The 17,145-nt window shown below is 49.3% G+C and overlaps 1 protein-coding gene across 15 annotated transcripts in view; it reads left to right on the top strand.

The window, feature by feature from the left end:
- LOC116477670 (E1A-binding protein p400) overlaps positions 1–17,145 on the top strand; it is a 133,124-nt gene that overhangs the window by 89,735 nt on the left and 26,244 nt on the right. For all 15 annotated transcript variants that reach the window (XM_032168241.2, XM_058425896.1, XM_032168245.2 and 12 more), the window contains 11 exons: positions 1,903–2,014; positions 2,176–2,319; positions 7,536–7,694; positions 7,878–7,961; positions 8,411–8,545; positions 8,905–8,949; positions 9,034–9,187; positions 9,545–9,786; positions 9,953–10,126; positions 14,539–14,675; positions 14,815–14,871. In XM_032168241.2, the coding sequence (XP_032024132.1) occupies positions 1,903–2,014; positions 2,176–2,319; positions 7,536–7,694; positions 7,878–7,961; positions 8,411–8,545; positions 8,905–8,949; positions 9,034–9,187; positions 9,545–9,786; positions 9,953–10,126; positions 14,539–14,675; positions 14,815–14,871 (1,443 nt within the window). The remainder of the gene's footprint in view (positions 1–1,902; positions 2,015–2,175; positions 2,320–7,535; positions 7,695–7,877; positions 7,962–8,410; positions 8,546–8,904; positions 8,950–9,033; positions 9,188–9,544; positions 9,787–9,952; positions 10,127–14,538; positions 14,676–14,814; positions 14,872–17,145) is intronic.

Below are 17,145 nucleotides of genomic sequence, written 5' to 3'. Positions count from 1 at the left end.
CACGGAACGTCGTGGAGGGACAGACCCAGGTTCGCACGGAACGTCGTGGAGGGACACACCCAGGTTCGCACGGAACGTCGTGGAAGCACACACCCAGGTTCACACTGAACGCCGTGGAAGGACACACCCGGGTTCACACGGAGCATTGTGGAACAACACACCCAGGTTCACATGGAACGTCGTGGAGGGACGCACCCAGGTTCACACGGAACATTGTGGAAGGACACACCCAGGTTCACATGGAACGTCGTGAAGAGACCCACCCAGGTTCACATGGAACATCGTGAAGAGACACACCCAGGTTCACGCGGAACGTCATGGAAGGACACACCCAGGTTCACATGGAGCATTGGGGAACAACACACCCAGGTTCACACGGAACGTCATGGAAGCACGCGCTCAGGTTCACACTGACGCGGCTGCTGGGGTGGGGGGCAGCAGAGGCAGGCCACCCTCCCTGAAGTAGCCATGAAATACGCCTGTTAGGAAAAGTGTGCCCGCCGAAGTGCACACTGTCACACACGTGCAGCAGCACCTTCTTGTGAACTAAGGTGGGTGGAAATGCCATCCCTGCTTTTTTTAGTGGTTCTCAGGGTGATTGGAATTCAGGCGATTTTTGTTTTGTTTCTTTTTTTTTTTTTTTTTTTTTGAGGCGGAGTCTCGCTCTGCCGCCCAGGCTGGAGTGCAGTGGCGCGATCTCGGCTCACTGCAAGCTCCGCCTCCCGGGTTCACGCCATTCTCCTGCCTCAGCCTCTCTGAGTAGCTGGGACTACAGGCGCCCGCCACCACGCCCGGCTGATTTTTTTTTTATATTTTTAGTAGAGACAGGGTTTCACCGTGGTCTCGATCTCCTGACCTTGTGATCCGCCCGCCTCGGCCTCCCAAAGTGCTGGGATTACAAGCGTGAGCCACCGCGCCCAGCCTGTTTTGTTTCTTATGCTTTTATGTAATCAAATAATTGATGATGAGCATGTAGTAATATAATCAAGAAAGAGCAGATTTTCATTTAAAGGCCAGGAAAGTCTTCCCAGGTGGTGATTTGCTGTTGATGAAGTTGTCCATCCACTATTTCCCTTTATTACGTATTTAGTTCCTTTGTTTGTGTCTGGGTTCACATCTTCACTTTCCGTCCTGTTCCCTGTGATTGTTTCTCTTTAATATTTAGGATCCTTTTAATTTGGAATTTTCTGAAAAAAATTTTGTTTTCGTCTCTGTGAAAATCATGCTGTTAAAGTTGTTTAATGTGAGCTTTTTTGGGGGTTAGCATTTAGCATTTTACAGACAGATGAGCCTCATGGGAAGGCAATAGACTGCATGGTCTGTTCTGTGTCCCCAGTGATGCAATCTTCAGGAAGCCATGTGTCCCTGCACTGGGGGTCCGTCTGTCCACTGGGGTCACATCTACAACTCACAGTCTTAATTGAACACCTGTTGTGGGTCTGGTAGTGTACCAGGGTTAAAAAGATGAAAACGTCCATAATTACATGAGAATGAGATGTCTCATGAGTGTTAACAAGCAAGTCTGTGAAGTGATCAGTTCTGCCTGTTGGGCTCAGTGAAAGCTTCAGAGGAGATAGATGCTGGAGGTACATCTGGAAAGACCGGGTGGGACATTTCCAGGTTGAAACTGGTGGGAGAAAAACGGGATGGCAGGTGGAAGGATGAAGTGGGACAGCGAAGAGTCTTCCAGAGGGGCCTCCTGTCAGCTCTCTGGGAGGCGGGAGAGCTGAGATTGGAGGGGCTGGGTGAGAGCGGCCTTTGGCGCCCCACGAAGGCATGTTCCGAGCAGGGGTAGCTGGAGAAGGGACATGGATTCATTGATCACCATCTGCATCCTGTGCCCGCCTGTTGTCACTGTGTTTCCTGGTGACTGACTTAGTATCTTACGTCTTTTGTTTGCAGGCTTGTGAGTGGCAATTCCATTGAAGAGAAATTGTTGAAAAATGGAACTAAAGATCTGATCCGAGAAGTGGCTGCTCAGGGAAATGACTACTCCATGGCTTTCTTAACTCAGGTACTCCATATTCAGTGAGAGTCGTTGAGGTGAGACCTGCCGTGTGGCGCGTGGAATCGCATGGTGTTAGTGCACACTAGCTTAGAGGCTTAGGTCTCCAGCTCAGGTCAGATGCACACTTGGACCTTGTACTGGGGAGTAACACACATCTCTGTGTTCAGCGAACCATCCAGGAGCTGTTTGAAGTTTATTCTCCCATGGATGATGCTGGCTTCCCGGTCAAAGCTGAGGAGTTTGTGGTGCTTTCTCAGGAACCTTCTGTCACGGAAACCATTGCACCCAAAATTGCAAGACCTTTCATAGAGGTAAGAATACATTGAATCTGGCTGGAGAGTTGCACTGTGGGAGCCGGCGGAACACCTGCACCCTCCCCCAGGGCTCTGGGTGCTCAGTCCCCACTCTTCGCTGGCCTGAAGCCCTCTTCCTGTCCCTGCTTTTGGAGCCTCCCCCCTCCCTTCTTTCTGTCATGGGGATTTTGAACTGTAAATACAAGTGAGGGGAATGGTGGCGAAGGTCACGGACCACAGGCCTGTCACTGAAGCAGTCGTTGCCGTCTTCATCTGCACTTTGCCACAGTCTCAGCTCCTTCCCCTCCCCATGGAAATCTATCCTTGCCTCCTCTGGAGGCTCTGCCGGCACCGCCCCTGCTCCCCTCCAGCTGGCTGTGTTGGCTTCTCCCTGAGCAGTGCAGCCATGAGGCTGCACTCAGGTGCTGAGTGTAAGGTGCTGGTTGATTGCAAAGACTGAGTATAAGGAAGAACACAGACTATCACATTGATACTTTTGAGTGTTGACTACATGTTGAAGTGATAATGTTTTGGCTATTGGGTTATGTCAATATTTTACTGTTTCGGCGTGGGTACTAGAAGATAAAGGGCATGTTTGGGTCCTTCGATTTTTCCCTTTTGGGGGTGCTGCTGTGTAGACACGTCACAGACCCGTCATGGGGCCGCTGTTCCCTCCTTGTCCCCGTGGCTTGCTCGCCAAAGCCCTGCAGCCACACGTCCTGGAGATGGAGGCCTTCAGCTGCCTTTGTTCTCTGAGTCCCCTCCTCCTTCATGTGGCCCTGCCACTCCTCCAGAACTTGTTGTGGGGTCCCCTTTTCTGTGCCTCTTAACCTTGGAAGGATTTGGTATCCCTGTACATCTTTCTTCCTGCCCTGTTTGACTGCAGCGCATGACTGCATGGGCTTTTCTGTATGTTTTTTCTTTTCTGTGAAAGCGTTAAAAGACCAGACCAGGCACACTACACAGCCTCTCAGCACCTGTCTGCCGACACCCGAGATTGAGCCTCCCAGCCTCATGGTGTCAGCCCCCTCCTTGCCTGTGCTCAGCTTGTTCTTACCAACTCTGGTGCTGTCTCCTCTTCCATTTCTAAACATTACTCAGTTACTGAATAAGTAAGAAATACTTGGGGTATGACTCTCTTAGTCCGTTTGTGTTGCTGTAAAGGAATACCTGAGACTGGGTGATTTATTTTAAAAAGAGGTTTATTTCGCTGGTGATTCTGATGGCAGCAGAGTTCAGGATTAAGCATCTGTCTGGTGAGGGCCTCAGATGGCTTCCATGGTGGTGGAAGGGGAGGGGGATCTGCATGTGCAGGCCACGGAGCGAGAGAGGGAGCGAGGGGCAGGCAGCAGGCTCGCTTTAATAGACTGGCCCTCACAGGACGAACAGGGTGAGACCCACTCCCCCAGCCCCAGAGCTTGTCTATTCCTGAGGGATCCACCTGTGATCCAAACCTTTGAGAATTTATAATGAAAAGCCAGTCTCCTGCCCTGCCCCCCACCCCGCCACCACCCCGTTTCTCACATTTCTTCTAGAGATTGCCTGTGTATCATTTTCTTTGCACAGAAATACCTTACAGATTGTTACATATCAGGAGGTATGGATCAACCTCATTGTGTTTTAAGGAGGTAATACATGCATGAGGTTGAAAAAGAAAACACAAAAGCATAGCTGGGGCCAGGTGTGGTGGCTCAGGCCTGTAATCCTAGCACTTTGGGAAGCCAAGGCTGGAGGATGGCTCGAGGCCAGGAGTTCAAGACTGACATGGGCATCATAGTGGGACCCCATCTCTACAAGAAGAATTTTGAAAACTAGGAGTGTGGTGGTGAGCACCTGTAGTCCCAGCTACTGGGGTGGCTGAGGCGGGAGGATCACTTAAGCCCAAGAGATTGAGGCTGTGGTGAGCTATGATTGTGCCACTGCACTCCAACCTGGGTGACAGAGTGAGACCCTGTCTCAGAGATAAAATATGCAAAGGACCTGACTCTGCATGTCTCGAAGGAAAACATGTAAATGGCCGATGTGTAGACGAAATAATGTCCAGCATCACTAATCATCAGGAAAATGAAATAAAAACCACGAGGTACCAACTGGCTCCTGTTAGGAAGACTGTCATCAAAGCGTAAAAGATAGCAAGTGTTGGCGAGGACGTGGAGGAAAGGGGCCTGTTGCACTCTGTCCCTGGGAACGTCATTGGCACAGCCACCATGGGAGACGGCAGGGAGGTTCCTCAAAAATGTGGAAATAGAGCTCCCACAGGATCCAGCAATCCCACTGCTGGGTGTATATCCAAAGAGTTGAAATTAGCGTGTAGGAGAGGCATCTGCACCCTCGTGTTCATCGCAGCACTGTCCCAGCAGCCAGGACACGGATTCAACCCAAGTGTCCATCAGAAGTCCGGGGATTTTCCATACTGGCTTTGTTTCCCAGCAGCATAGTATTTCAACACACAGATTCTTTTGAAACATACTTGTTGATTATCTTACTGTGTGTCAGGCACTGTTGTAAGCAGTGGGGATACAGGATCGAAAAAAGACAAAAATTTCATGAAGCTTTTATTCTAGTAAGGAGAGAGGCAGAAACCAAAGCTAGTGAGTAAAGCATGTAATTTATTCCCATGAGAAGTTGTGAAGTGCGGAATCCAGGGGAGAATGTTGTGGTCACCACAGCAGACAGGTTAATGTGGCTGAGGGGGTGGGGAGGGTGTGACCAGGTGAGGCCTGACTGTAGGGAGCCCTTGGAAGGGTTTGAGTCAAGCTGTGGCACGGGGTCTGGCATGACCTAAGAGAGTCGCTCTGACTCCTTTGTTGAGACTCAGTTGTAGCAAGGCAAGGGGGATCCTGGGGACCAGTTAAGAATCCCAGAGCAGTAACACTGGTGAGCAAGGCTGGTGAGGACAGCTGGGGGACATGTGGGGGCAGCAGGGGGGTCTTTGGAGGGTAGAGCCAGCAGGACTTGCTGCAGTGGGTGTGTGAGGAGGATGGCTGCTCCTCACTGGCTTGACCGGCCCCTGGGGATAGATAGGTAGGTTAGCCTTGGCCTTTTGCCAGCGGAGACAGATCCACGTTAGCGTGCTGTACTCGTACCTGCTGCATGGGACTGTGGCTATAGGATTCTTCTGTCATTGGCAACACTCATCAGAGGATTTGTGCCTGAAAAATGGTTTTAAGAAAAGTCCTTGTTGACATGCAAAAACATACAGCAAGTGTACACATCACAAAGATTCCAGCTGGAGAAATGTTCAGTCAGTAGAAGCACGTAGTAGCCAGTAGCATCTGGTGGAGGAGGAGGATGCGGCAGGCTTCTCAGAAGGCCTGTCCCCCAGCAGTGCTGCCTCTTGTGAATTCTGACAGCACCTCCTGCTTCTGCCTTTCCATACATGGAGCCTCTTCCTTCGGGTCTGCCTTCTTGTTGTGCGTAGCAGTCTGTAACTCATTCGCATTACTATCTAGAGTTCTGTCTGAATATACTGCAGTTTATCAGATCTGCAGCTTGTGGACGTGATGGAGTGGTTAATTTGAATTGTGCTCCTGTGATACTTGTATCCTTGTCTTTTGGTAAGCACGTATGTGCAATTCAGGCTGCTTATGTTTGACTTCAGGAGATGCTGTGGCTGTGCCGGGGATGCTCCTGCCACGGGGTTGTTCTGGGTGGTGGTGTGGAGGTGGAATTGCTGGTCCTTTCACTATAGCTGCAGGGCAGAATGTGGGATAGTCTCATTGTGGTTTAATTTGTGGTTTTACTGTTGACTGATGAGTTTGAGTGCCTCTTCATATATTTACTGGTGGTTTGAGTACTTTTTAAAGAAATGCCAAGGCTTTTCCCAATTGTTTTTTAAATTGGGTTTTCTCTATTTCTTTTTCTTTTTTCTTTCTTTCTTTTCTTTTTTTTTTTTTTTTAAAGACGGAGTCCCACTCATCGTCCAGGCTGCAGTGCAGTGGTGCAATCTTAGCTCACTGCAACCTCCACCTCCCAGGTCGAAGTGATTCTCCAGCTCAGCTTCCCAAGTAGCTGGGATTACAGGTGCATGTTACCACACCTGGCTAATTTTTATATTTTTAATAGAGATGGGGTTTCTCCATGTTGGCCAGGCTGGTCTTGAACCTCTGACCTCAGGTGATCTGCCTGCCTTGGCTTCCCAAAGTGCTGTGATTACAGGCATGAGCCACCGTGCCCGGCCAGTTGTCTCTGTTTCTTAATAACTTGTTGGAGTTCTTTATGTATCCCGGATAAAAGGCCTTTGTTTGATACACATGACATACCTTTCCCATTCTGTGGTTTGCCTTTTTAAACGCTGTGTATTGATGAGCAGAAGTTCGAGTTATAACACCTTCCAGGGCCCAGGTCTGCCATCTTTATAGTGGATGCTTTTTGTGCTCTGCTGAGGAGATTCTCTGCCCACCTGAAGGTCACCAGGCATCCTCCTCTATTTTCTTCTACGTGTTGCATTGTTTTATGTTTGCTATTTAGGTGCACCACCTATCTGGCAATAAGTTCTGTGTATAGTGTCGAAGTAGTGTTATATAACTTTGCGGGTTTTGCCAGATTGCCCTGGAAACAGATTGTACCAGTTTTTAATTTGTATCTTCTAACTAAAAACCGTACACCTTCATGTCAGATGTCTTTTGCCCACATCTGCTGGTAACTATAGATGTGTGTTCCTAGCTGTTTCAGCAGATGAGCAGTGGTGTCTCCTCATTCTAACTTGCGTGTCTTGCACTATGATAAAGCTTTCTTGTTTATTTATAGTCATCCATGCTACATTTCGTGATGGACTTGCTCCAGCTGCCGTAACGTTGGGCTGTCCGTCTGCTGTCTGTTTCCTGGACCGCAGCCTCTGTCCTGCTGTGTCTGTCAGGAGCTGTGGGCAGTGGTGTGCATCGGGTCTGAGATGGAGCCTCCTTGGCCCTTTCTTGTTCTCCGAGCTTCCCTGGCCCTGGGTGCCCTGGCACGCTTTGCCTGCATCAGTGCTCAGCTCTTCCCTGGGTCCTGCCTGTCCAACTCGATTGTAAGGTTAGCAAGGCCCAGGAGGTTTCCCACTCATTTTCTGTATTCCCTAAGTGCCTTATCATTTTCATCTGTAAGAGGACCTCAGGGAAGGAGTGGATTGCCTTTATGGAGAGTGGGTGATTATAGTGGAGGCATCTCCATTAACTTTACATGGGATAGCTCTTTTTCAAACTACCCTCGTTTAAAAAGTTTGTCAAGGCAATCTAAACATAGACTTTCCTCAGGCCCTCAAGAGTATTGAGTATCTGGAGGAGGAAACCCAGAAGTCCGCAGAGTTGGGAGTGCTGGGACCACACACTGATGCTCTGTCATCAGACTCTGAGAACATGCCGTGTGATGAAGAACCGTCCCAATTAGAGGAACTAGCTGACTTCATGGAGCAGGTTTGGGCATGTTTTCCGTTACAACTACATATTTTAAAAATTTGACCCTTCTATAAAATATTTATTGTTTACTGCAAGAAAAATCACTTTTTTGATTCAAATGTTGATTAGTGGGTTGTATAAGGAACTTGACTTTTATTAACTTGCTATTAACCCTATTCAAAAAATATACTTTTGGAACAGCTTACACCAATTGAAAAATATGCTTTAAATTATCTGGAATTTTTCCACACTTCCACTGAGCAAGAAAAAGAGAGAAACACTGAGGTAAGAGAATCAACTTTTGGTCAGTGAAAAAAATGGCAATATTTTCAGAGTTAAGTTTGATTTGAAGTAAATGTGACTTCATTAAATTAAAGTCACAAAAGCCAAAACCCACAAGTTTGGAAACGAACTTAAAATGAAGAGAGTCTCGAGAAGCCCATAGGGACCGTGGAGCTTGTTCACCCCCGCATAGGGACCATGGGGCTTGTTCTCCCTTCGTAGGGACCGTGGAGCTTGTTCTACCCCCGTAGGGACCGTGGGGCTTGTTCTCCCCTCAGTGTCTTTGATTTGACTTGATTTGCAGCAGGCTGCTGCTTGCAGGGTGATGCGTTGCAGGGCAGTGTGTAGAGAACCTGTGGCTCTGAGACAACAGGGAGACCTGGAGCGGGGACTCGGGGGCTGCTCTGAGCTGCACTCCTGATCCTGAAAGTTCTTGCTGCTCTCCCCGTCAGGATGCAGTGATTACTGCAGTGAGGGCATGGGAGTTCTGGAACCTGAAGACCCTGCAGGAGAGGGAGGCCCGGCAGCGGCTGGAGCAGGAGGAGGCAGAGCTCCTGACCTACACGCGAGAGGATGCCTACAGCATGGTACCCGGCCCGGGGCCCTCCTGCCCTCTTGCCCCCCTTGCTGAGGGGCACTTGTTCAGCCATGTTTGGCTTGTTCAAAGTCAGTGTACATTGACATGAGAAAATGCCTAGGAATTTTTACTTCTCATAGCAAAACAACCTCACTTATGTTCTAAAAACACAATTTTCTTAAAAATTGACACTTGGAGATTGTCAGTTAGATATTAATCAGCTCTGATTAAAACATTTATAAGTCTTATAAATAGTCATGTTGATGAGACTTATTTGGAAGACTGAATGAGTCTGAAGGTACATGATTTGTGGCGTATAACATGACACTGAGACGTGGTGAAAGTTAGAGCTTGCCGTGTTCCCTGCAGGAGTATGTCTACGAAGATGTCGACGGGCAGACAGAAGTCATGCCGGTGAGTGCTGCCCTCTCCCTTTGTGTCTGTGTGGGCAGCTTCCTGTGAGTTCCACATCTCATGGGCCTTCCCTTCTCTGTACAGCTCTGGACCCCGCCCACCCCCCCGCAGGACGACAGCGACATCTACCTCGACTCGGTCATGTGTCTCATGTATGAAGCCACTCCCATCCCAGAGGCTAAGCTGCCCCCTGTGTACGTGAGGAAGGAGCGGAAGCGACACAAAACCGACCCCTCAGGTGCGCATCCCGAGGGCATCACATGACCTGGGGAGGGGGAGGGCCCTGGCCTGCAGAGTCCCTGCATGTCAGCCGCTTTCTGCTGTCTGCCTGTCTGCTGCAGGGCGAGCGATTACACGCCTGTCCGCTGCCTCTCAGGCCATGTGCACAGGTTCTGTTGTTTCCAGTGAGGAAACCTTCGTGTTTTGTTCTAATTGACCATGAAGGCCCGAGAGCAGGTCTGTCTTGGGCAGGTGCTTTCTGTGGCCTCTTTGCCCAGGCACCTCCAGACTTGCCTGACCTGTTTCCTTTGTCTTTTGCCTGCCAATGTGGAATCTCCTGGTTTACTCTCTTGCTGAAGACTGCCTCTCTGTTCAGCTGCAGGCAGGAAGAAGAAGCAGCGTCACGGGGAGGCGGTCGTCCCTCCTCGGTCCCTGTTTGACCGAGCAACACCAGGCCTCCTGAAAATTCGCAGAGAGGGCAAGGAGCAGAAGAAGAATATTCTGCTGAAGCAGCAGGTGCCGTTCGCCAAGCCCCTGCCAACTTTTGCCAAACCCACAGCCGAGCCTGGTCAAGACAACCCCGAGTGGCTCATCAGTGAGGACTGGGCGCTGCTGCAGGTAGGTGGGCGTGGTCTTTGTGCCAGCGGTCACGTGCGGTCATTTTTCTCCCCCACATCTACGCATCCAGCTCATTGTAATCACTTTTCGGGGAGTCTTTGGCAGGAGGGAAGACCTTCTGACTTAGAGTGTATTCACCTGTTCTACCTGAAACCTCGTTCTCTAGGCTGTAAAGCAGTTACTGGAGCTGCCTTTGAACCTCACAATCGTGTCACCTGCTCACACACCTAATTGGGATCTTGTCAGTGACGTCGTTAACTCCTGTAGCCGAATCTACCGCTCTTCCAAACAGTGCCGGAATCGCTACGAGAACGTCATCATTCCACGAGAGGAGGGGAAGGTAAGCACGGTCTCGTTTGTCCTCCGAGGGGAACACAGGCAGGTGTGGTGGCCGTGGCCTGCAGTTTCAGCTCCAGTCTTGCTCTTCACTGACTGGGCTCCTTCATCCCTGTGGGTCTGCGGTGAAGTCTGTCTCCTCGGGCTCCTGGTGGACCCAGCGAGGTCAGGTGTCTGCACTGTGCCTCGCCTATGGCATGAGCAGTGATGGAGGAGTTCACGTTGTGCTTGTTGGGATCGTGCTTGGTGTTGGCAGCAGGCCTCGTACCTGATGTTTTATCTGATACCAACATTTGCACTGCCATTGTCATTTCTAAGATAGCGAGGGTGTCATCTGAATACTTGGCCATATATATATATGCATTTTCAAGAAGGTTTTGGATCAATGAAAAGACCTCTCACTGGGTTTTGATCATGGCGTACTTAAATGAGGGTGTCATCCAAACACTTGGTCATATAAAGATAGACATTTTCAAGAAGGTTTTGGGTGAATGAAAAGATAAGCTGATAAGCTGTCTCGCTTTGTTTTGATCATGGCGTACTTAAAGAAAAGTCTGTTATTGGTACCCCTGCTATTCTGGTACTGAAAGACTGGCTGGCTGCAATGGTTTGACAAGCGTAATATTCTGTTTCAGGGTTAACTATAAGTATTGCAAATGTTTATTTACATATAGTATAGTCAAATCATCGGTCTTTCCTGTAAGAAGTCAGCTGTGTCATTTGTAGCTTGACCCCGGAAGAGTCCAGGCGGCTGGTCAGTAACATGCAGGCGTGCATGCGGCGTGCCTTCCCTCGAGCTGAGTCATCCCTCTCTGATCTGCATCTGGCTTTCTTGAGGCAGCTCCCTCTTGCTGCTTGCCTGCCTTTCTCACCTCAGGACAGCATCCAGAGTCCCCACACCAGCATCGTCTGCATGCTCTGCTGTGCCCACGTTGCCAGTGTCCACACCCATTGGGGGATGTGCTGCCTGACTTCCAGGGCACGTGCCATGCTGGCGTGTGGGGACCACTGCCTTTCAGTTCACCTCATGGAGCCCATCCAAACAGGAGCTGTGGGCACGTCTTCTTGCATGGGACAGGGTGGGACAGATATAGTAGAGGCAGGCATCCAGTACTTCTATTATATTTACTTTTGTTTCTAATTTGTGAGAATTACATTTTCTCCATAGTAGCCAGATCCATCCTCAGGTTGCGAACATCACACTTAATTTATTTCTGTACCCACTCTTTCAGTCATCTCTCTTTTCATTTTTCTAAAAACACTCGTCTCACAATAAAGCATTTGTTTGTTTTTTTGTTGAACGTAGAAAAGCAAGTTTTATTCGTAATACCACTTTGTGGTCCCTTCACCAATAAGACTTCCTGGAATCTTGCATTAATTAGGTTTTCTGTGTTTTGGAAGCATTTATAATAATAGCTATTACCTTATTATGGAAAAAAAGTAAAGCTAAAATACTGTATCGGGGGAACCTGCCCCTGATAGTCACGTAGGTTCTTTTCTGTTTTCCCTAAGTGTCTGCCGGTCTGAGAAATAAAGGGAAAGAGTACAAAAAAGAGAAATTTTAAAGCTGGGTGTCCGGGGGAGACATCACATGTCGGCAGGTTCTGTGATGCCCCCTGAGCAGTAAAACCAGCAAGTTTTTATGAGTGATTTCAAAAGGGGAGGGAGTGTATGTATAGGGTGTGGGTCACAGAGATCACATGCTTCACAAGGTAATAAGATATCACAAGGTAAATTGAGGCAGGGCGAGATCACAGGACCACAGGACCAGGGCGAAATTAAAATTGTTAATGAAGTTTCGGGCAGGCATTGTCATTGATAACATCTTATCAGGAGACAGAGTTTGAGAGCAGACAACCAGTCTGACCAAAATTTATTAGGCGGGAATTTCCTCATCCTAATAAGCCTGGGAGCTCTACGGGAGACTGGGGCTTATTTCATCCCTACAGCCTTGACCATAAAAGACGGCCACCCACCGGAAGCGGCCATTTCAGAGGCCCACCCTCAGGGATGCATTCTCTTTCTCAGGGATGTTCCTTGCTGAGAAAAAGAATTCAGAGATATTTCTCCCATTTGCTTTTGAAAGATGAGAAATATGGGCTCTGTTCCGCCCGGCTCACCGGCAGTAAGAGTTTAAGGTTATCTCTCTTGTTCCCTGAACATTGCTGTTATCCTGTTCTCTTTCCAAGGTGCCCAGATTTCATATTGTTCAAACACACATGCTGTACAAACAATTTGTGCAGTTAACGCAATCATCACAGGGTCCTGAGGTGACATACATCCTCCTCAGCTTACGAAGATGATGGGATTAAAAGATTAAAGACAGGCGTAGGAAATCACAAGGGTATTGACTGGGGAAGTGATAAGTGTCCATGAAACCTTCACAGTTTGTGTTCAGAGATTGCAATAAAGACAGGCGTAAGAAATTATAAAAGTATTAATTTGGGGAACTAATAAATGTCCATGAAATCTTCACAATTCACATTCATCTTCCATGGCTTTAGCCGGTCCCTCCGTTTGGGGTCCCTGACTTCCTGCAACAATATTGTCTTTTATAGCTGATTTATGAAGCTAATCCAAAGAAAAAGGCAAAAATATTTGTAAAGTTTGAGGGTGATGTTCTTTTTTTTTTTAAAGACGGGAATTTCACTGTTGTCACCTAGGCTGGAGTGCAGTGGCACAATCTCGGCTCACTGCAACCTCTGCCTCTCAGGTTCAAGTGATTCTCCTGCCTCAGCCTCCCGAGTAGCTGGGATTACAGGTGCATGCCACCATGCCCGGCTAATTTTTGTATTTTTAGTAGAGACGTGTCCTCTACTGCTAGAGGAATTCCCTAAATTTCACCAGGTTGGCCAGGCTAGTCTGGAACTCCTGACCTCAGATACTCCACCCACCTGGGCCTCCCAAAGTGTTGGGATTACAGCATGAGCCACCGCCCCCGGCTGCGGGGGATGTTCTGAATCAGTGGGAGCACTTTGTTAAGAGCCTGTGCACAGAAGCACAGAGGAAGATTCAGTCTTAACCTGTATTTTAGGGATCAACAGAAACCTGAGACCTAGAATTTTCTGCAGGGCCTCTCATTCTGTACGTAGAGGACATGCCTCTTTGCATTAGAGGACCCCATGGTGACTTGCCGAGCCCTCTAAAGGACATCCTGAGCCTCCATGACCCTCACGCCCTGTGGAAGCCCCTGATAGTGACAGTGGTCGGATGTGTGCGTGAGTGGGACAGCCCCACCTCTCAAAGTCTGCGGAGCTCTGGCAAGCCATGCAGGGCGGGGCATTCATGCCTGGTTAGAGCCTGCATAGGAGTTCCGTTACCAGACACACGGTCTTTCCATCTCTGGCTTGGCTTAGCTGAGCCATCCAGCATCACCTGTGATAGGCCTGGTATTACTCTTACGCACACCTTCTCCCTGCTTCCCTTTGCTTACTCTTAGGATAACAGATAGGAGGAGAATGCTTCCCTGTATGGTACAATGTTCCGGAAGCAGACTGCTGTGGCCTTGCATGTTGGTTTCTAGTTCTGGTTGTCCTTGGTGTTGCCTTCAGAATTCAAGGCATTCCTCTAGCAGTAGACGACACGTGTGCACACAGACATGTATGCATGTACCTGCACAGACACACCCGTACCTGGGCCTGTGCTGCTGTGTCATGTGAGAGTCTTGGTTTTCGCCTTGGCACACTCTCTTTGACCAGAGTTTAGAGGAGCATGGGGGAAGAGCCCTGGGCGAGGAAGGAGGTGCTTGAGCCCTGGTCTTGACTTGTCACTACCTCTGTGACCTTGCACAGACAGCATTTCTGGGACAGCCGTTCACTTCACAGGATAAGGAGTTGCTTTAAAATTCTGCAGGATTCTGAGATGTCTTGGGAGCAAATAGCCCACAATTGAGTGGCCCATTGTTTAGCTGTGCGATTTATGAAGGAAAGACTGTCAGCCATAAGCACTGCTAGAGACCCCCAAGAATGTACTTTGAGACACCGTTGGGCATGCGCCAGCCTCACTGTGCACCGTGGGCAGAGGACAGTGGTGTCTATGGCAGTCCGTGCTGCCCCTTGGTGTTAGCGGGTGAAGGCTCACAGCCTGCTCCACACAGTCACCTGCCATGTGACCTCGGGCACTTTGCATACCTATTTTGTTCCCTCTCCCTCTTTGGGTGATTATGGGGCTTATGTGAGAGAACACCTGGAAAGGGTTAGCGTGGACTGCGGAGTGTCATAGCAGTTGGCCGCAACAGCCACTTAATGCCGTTGCTGTTGGATTATGCCTGAACTTGGAAAGAAGGCCCAGGAAAAGGAAGTTTGTGTTCAGCCATGGGGAGTTTAGCCTCAGATTCCCACCCAGTGAGCCCTGTGTCCTGCGGAGCCCTCTGTCCATGCTGCCTAATCGGATGCACCCTCGTCAATTTCGTTGCAGAGTAAAAACAACCGTCCTCTCCGTACGAGCCAGATCTATGCCCAGGATGAGAACGCCACACACACCCAGCTGTACACAAGCCACTTTGACTTAATGAAAATGACTGCTGGCAAGAGGAGCCCCCCAATCAAACCTCTGTACGTTTCCTGAGTGCTCATTTTATGTTAATTATGACTGAGTAGATTGCGTGAAGCTTGGTTTTGATGTGTTTTTAACATACCCTTCTTCAGATATTTCCTTTATTTAATAATTGCGGTCTCACTGTCTATACTGCAGGCTTGGCATGAACCCCTTTCAGAAGAACCCCAAGCACGCATCTGTGTTGGCAGAAAGGTATTTCTCTATTGGTGACACATTTGTTACTGTTTGGAAGGATTTCATTCCACTGTCATCTAAGTTCAGTGAGTTCAGCAAATCGTTGTGCACTTAGCGTGTTCAGGCATCAGCTGGACGTGGCAGTGCGCAGAACCTGCAGGAGAGAAGTGCTTCTCCTGCCATGGGCTGGGGTATGCATGGGACGGCCCCTGCCCTGTCTCTGTGTTACGGGGATTGTCCTTGCTGGCCCTCGGTGGGGAAAGATGCTGACAGACGTGATGAGTGTGCCAGGGCCATGTGGCCGACCACAAGGGGCTTTCTTCCTTGCACCCCACCTCTCAGGCACTGATTTTGTTCGCCATATCTTAAGAACACATCGTGTTTAGGGGTGTGTGTACTTGCCCTGAAGTTATACAGGGGAAAAGAGGAATGGATGAATGGATGGGTAGAGAAGTGGGTAGATGCAAGAAAGTAAATGGGGTAATGGATGGTGGAACCCCAGTGTGGAACCTTACTGCCAGGCACATGGGTGTCTGCAGCATTTCTGACTGTCTTGACTCTTCCCATAAGATGTTGGCATGGAGATTTGCTGGGATGAAACGATGTGCATCTGGTTTAGGCACTGGTTTGTCTGTAGGGTCCAGCCCTACAGGGTTGGTGGGTTTCTCCCCGTGTGCGGAGACGAGAGCATAGAAATAAAGACAGAAGACAAAGAGATAAAAGACAGCTGGGCCCAGGGGACCACTACCACCAAGACGTGGAGACCAGTAGTGGCCCCGAATGCCAGGCTGCACTGATATTTATTGGATACAAGGCAAAGGGGCAGGATAAGGAGTGTGAGCCATCTCCAATGATGGGTAAGGCCACATGGGTCACGTGTCCACTGGACGGGGGCCCTTCCCTGCCTGGCAGCCAAGGCAGAGAGAGAGAGGAGGAGAGAAACATCTTACATTATTACTTCTGCTTATCAGAGACTTTCAGTACTTTCACTAATTTGCTACTGCTAACTAAACGGCAGAGCCAGGTGTACAAGATGGAACATGAAGGTGGACTAGGAGCGTGACCACTGAAGCACAGCATCACAGGGAGATGGTTAGGCCTCCAGATAATTGTGGGTGCGCCTGACTGATGTCAGGCCTACCAGAAGAGGTGGAGGAGTAGAGTTTTCTCTAAACTCCCCTGGGGAAAGGGAGACTCCCTTTCCCGGTCCGCTAAGTAGTGGGTGTTTTTCCTTGACATTAATGCTACCGCTAGACCACTGTCCGCTTGGCAACGGGCGTCTTCCCAGATGCTGGCGTTACTGCTAGACCAAGGAGCCCTCTGGTGGCCCTGTCTGGGCATAACAGAAGGCTCGCACTCTTGTCTTCTGGTCACTTCTCACTGTGTCTCCTCAGCTCCTATCTCTGTATGGCCTGGCTTTTCCTAGGTTATGATTACAGAGCGAGGATTGTTATAATATTGGAATAAAGAGTAATTGCTACCAACTAATGATTAATGATATTCATAGATAATCATATCTAAGATCTATATCTGGTATAACTATTCTTGTTTTATATTTTATTATACTGGAAGAGCTCGTGGCCTTGGTCTCTTGCCTTGGCACCTGGGTGGCTTGCCGCCCACAGTTGTCACACAGTGGCAGATTTGGGAGGCTTCCTCATTCTGTGGCCCCCTTTCCACACAGTGGTGGAGTGATCCTTGTCAGAGGGAGTTGGCTCAGGGCCCATCTCCGCAAACCCCCAGGACTCCCTCCTGCCCACGCTCTGAGTCACCTGGCCCTGGCTTTCAGCCCCTTGGTGCTCCCTGAGTGTGCTGGCAGCCGTGCCCTGGCCCTTCACTTAACTGCCCTTGTGAGATGTTTTCAGAGCGCACTGTTGAGAATTGCAGCCCTGCCCTGCTGTTTTCCTTCATAGCAGTCAGTACGCCTTCAGACCCACTGCACATTTTACCTGTTTGTTGTCTGATGTGATTGCTGTGATCGTTGGGACTCTAGTGTCTGGGAGCACAGACCAGTCATTTGATCTATGTTGTCAATTAAATTAAGAGTTAATTCACCCTACTAATATTTATGGACCTTGGACCTGCTGCAGGCCTGCATGGCATGGAGCCTGGGCATTCTCGGGGGAGCAAGACAGGCACAGTCCCGCCCTCCCTTTACCTCACTGGAGATGAACTCGAGGGCGTCCTCACAGAAGGAACAGACGGAGATTTTCCTGAGTACAGTGCAGACACATGAGGCGGGCTGTGCGTTTGGGGGCTGCCACCAGTACGCCGGGGATGTGTTCAGAGATA

Source organism: Hylobates moloch, unplaced genomic scaffold (assembly GCF_009828535.3).
Source record: "Hylobates moloch isolate HMO894 unplaced genomic scaffold, HMol_V3 SCAFFOLD_12, whole genome shotgun sequence".
Lineage (NCBI taxonomy): Eukaryota > Metazoa > Chordata > Mammalia > Primates > Hylobatidae > Hylobates > Hylobates moloch.
Note: the sequence above shows the minus strand (reverse complement) of the source record. Positions and strands in the feature narration are given on the sequence as shown.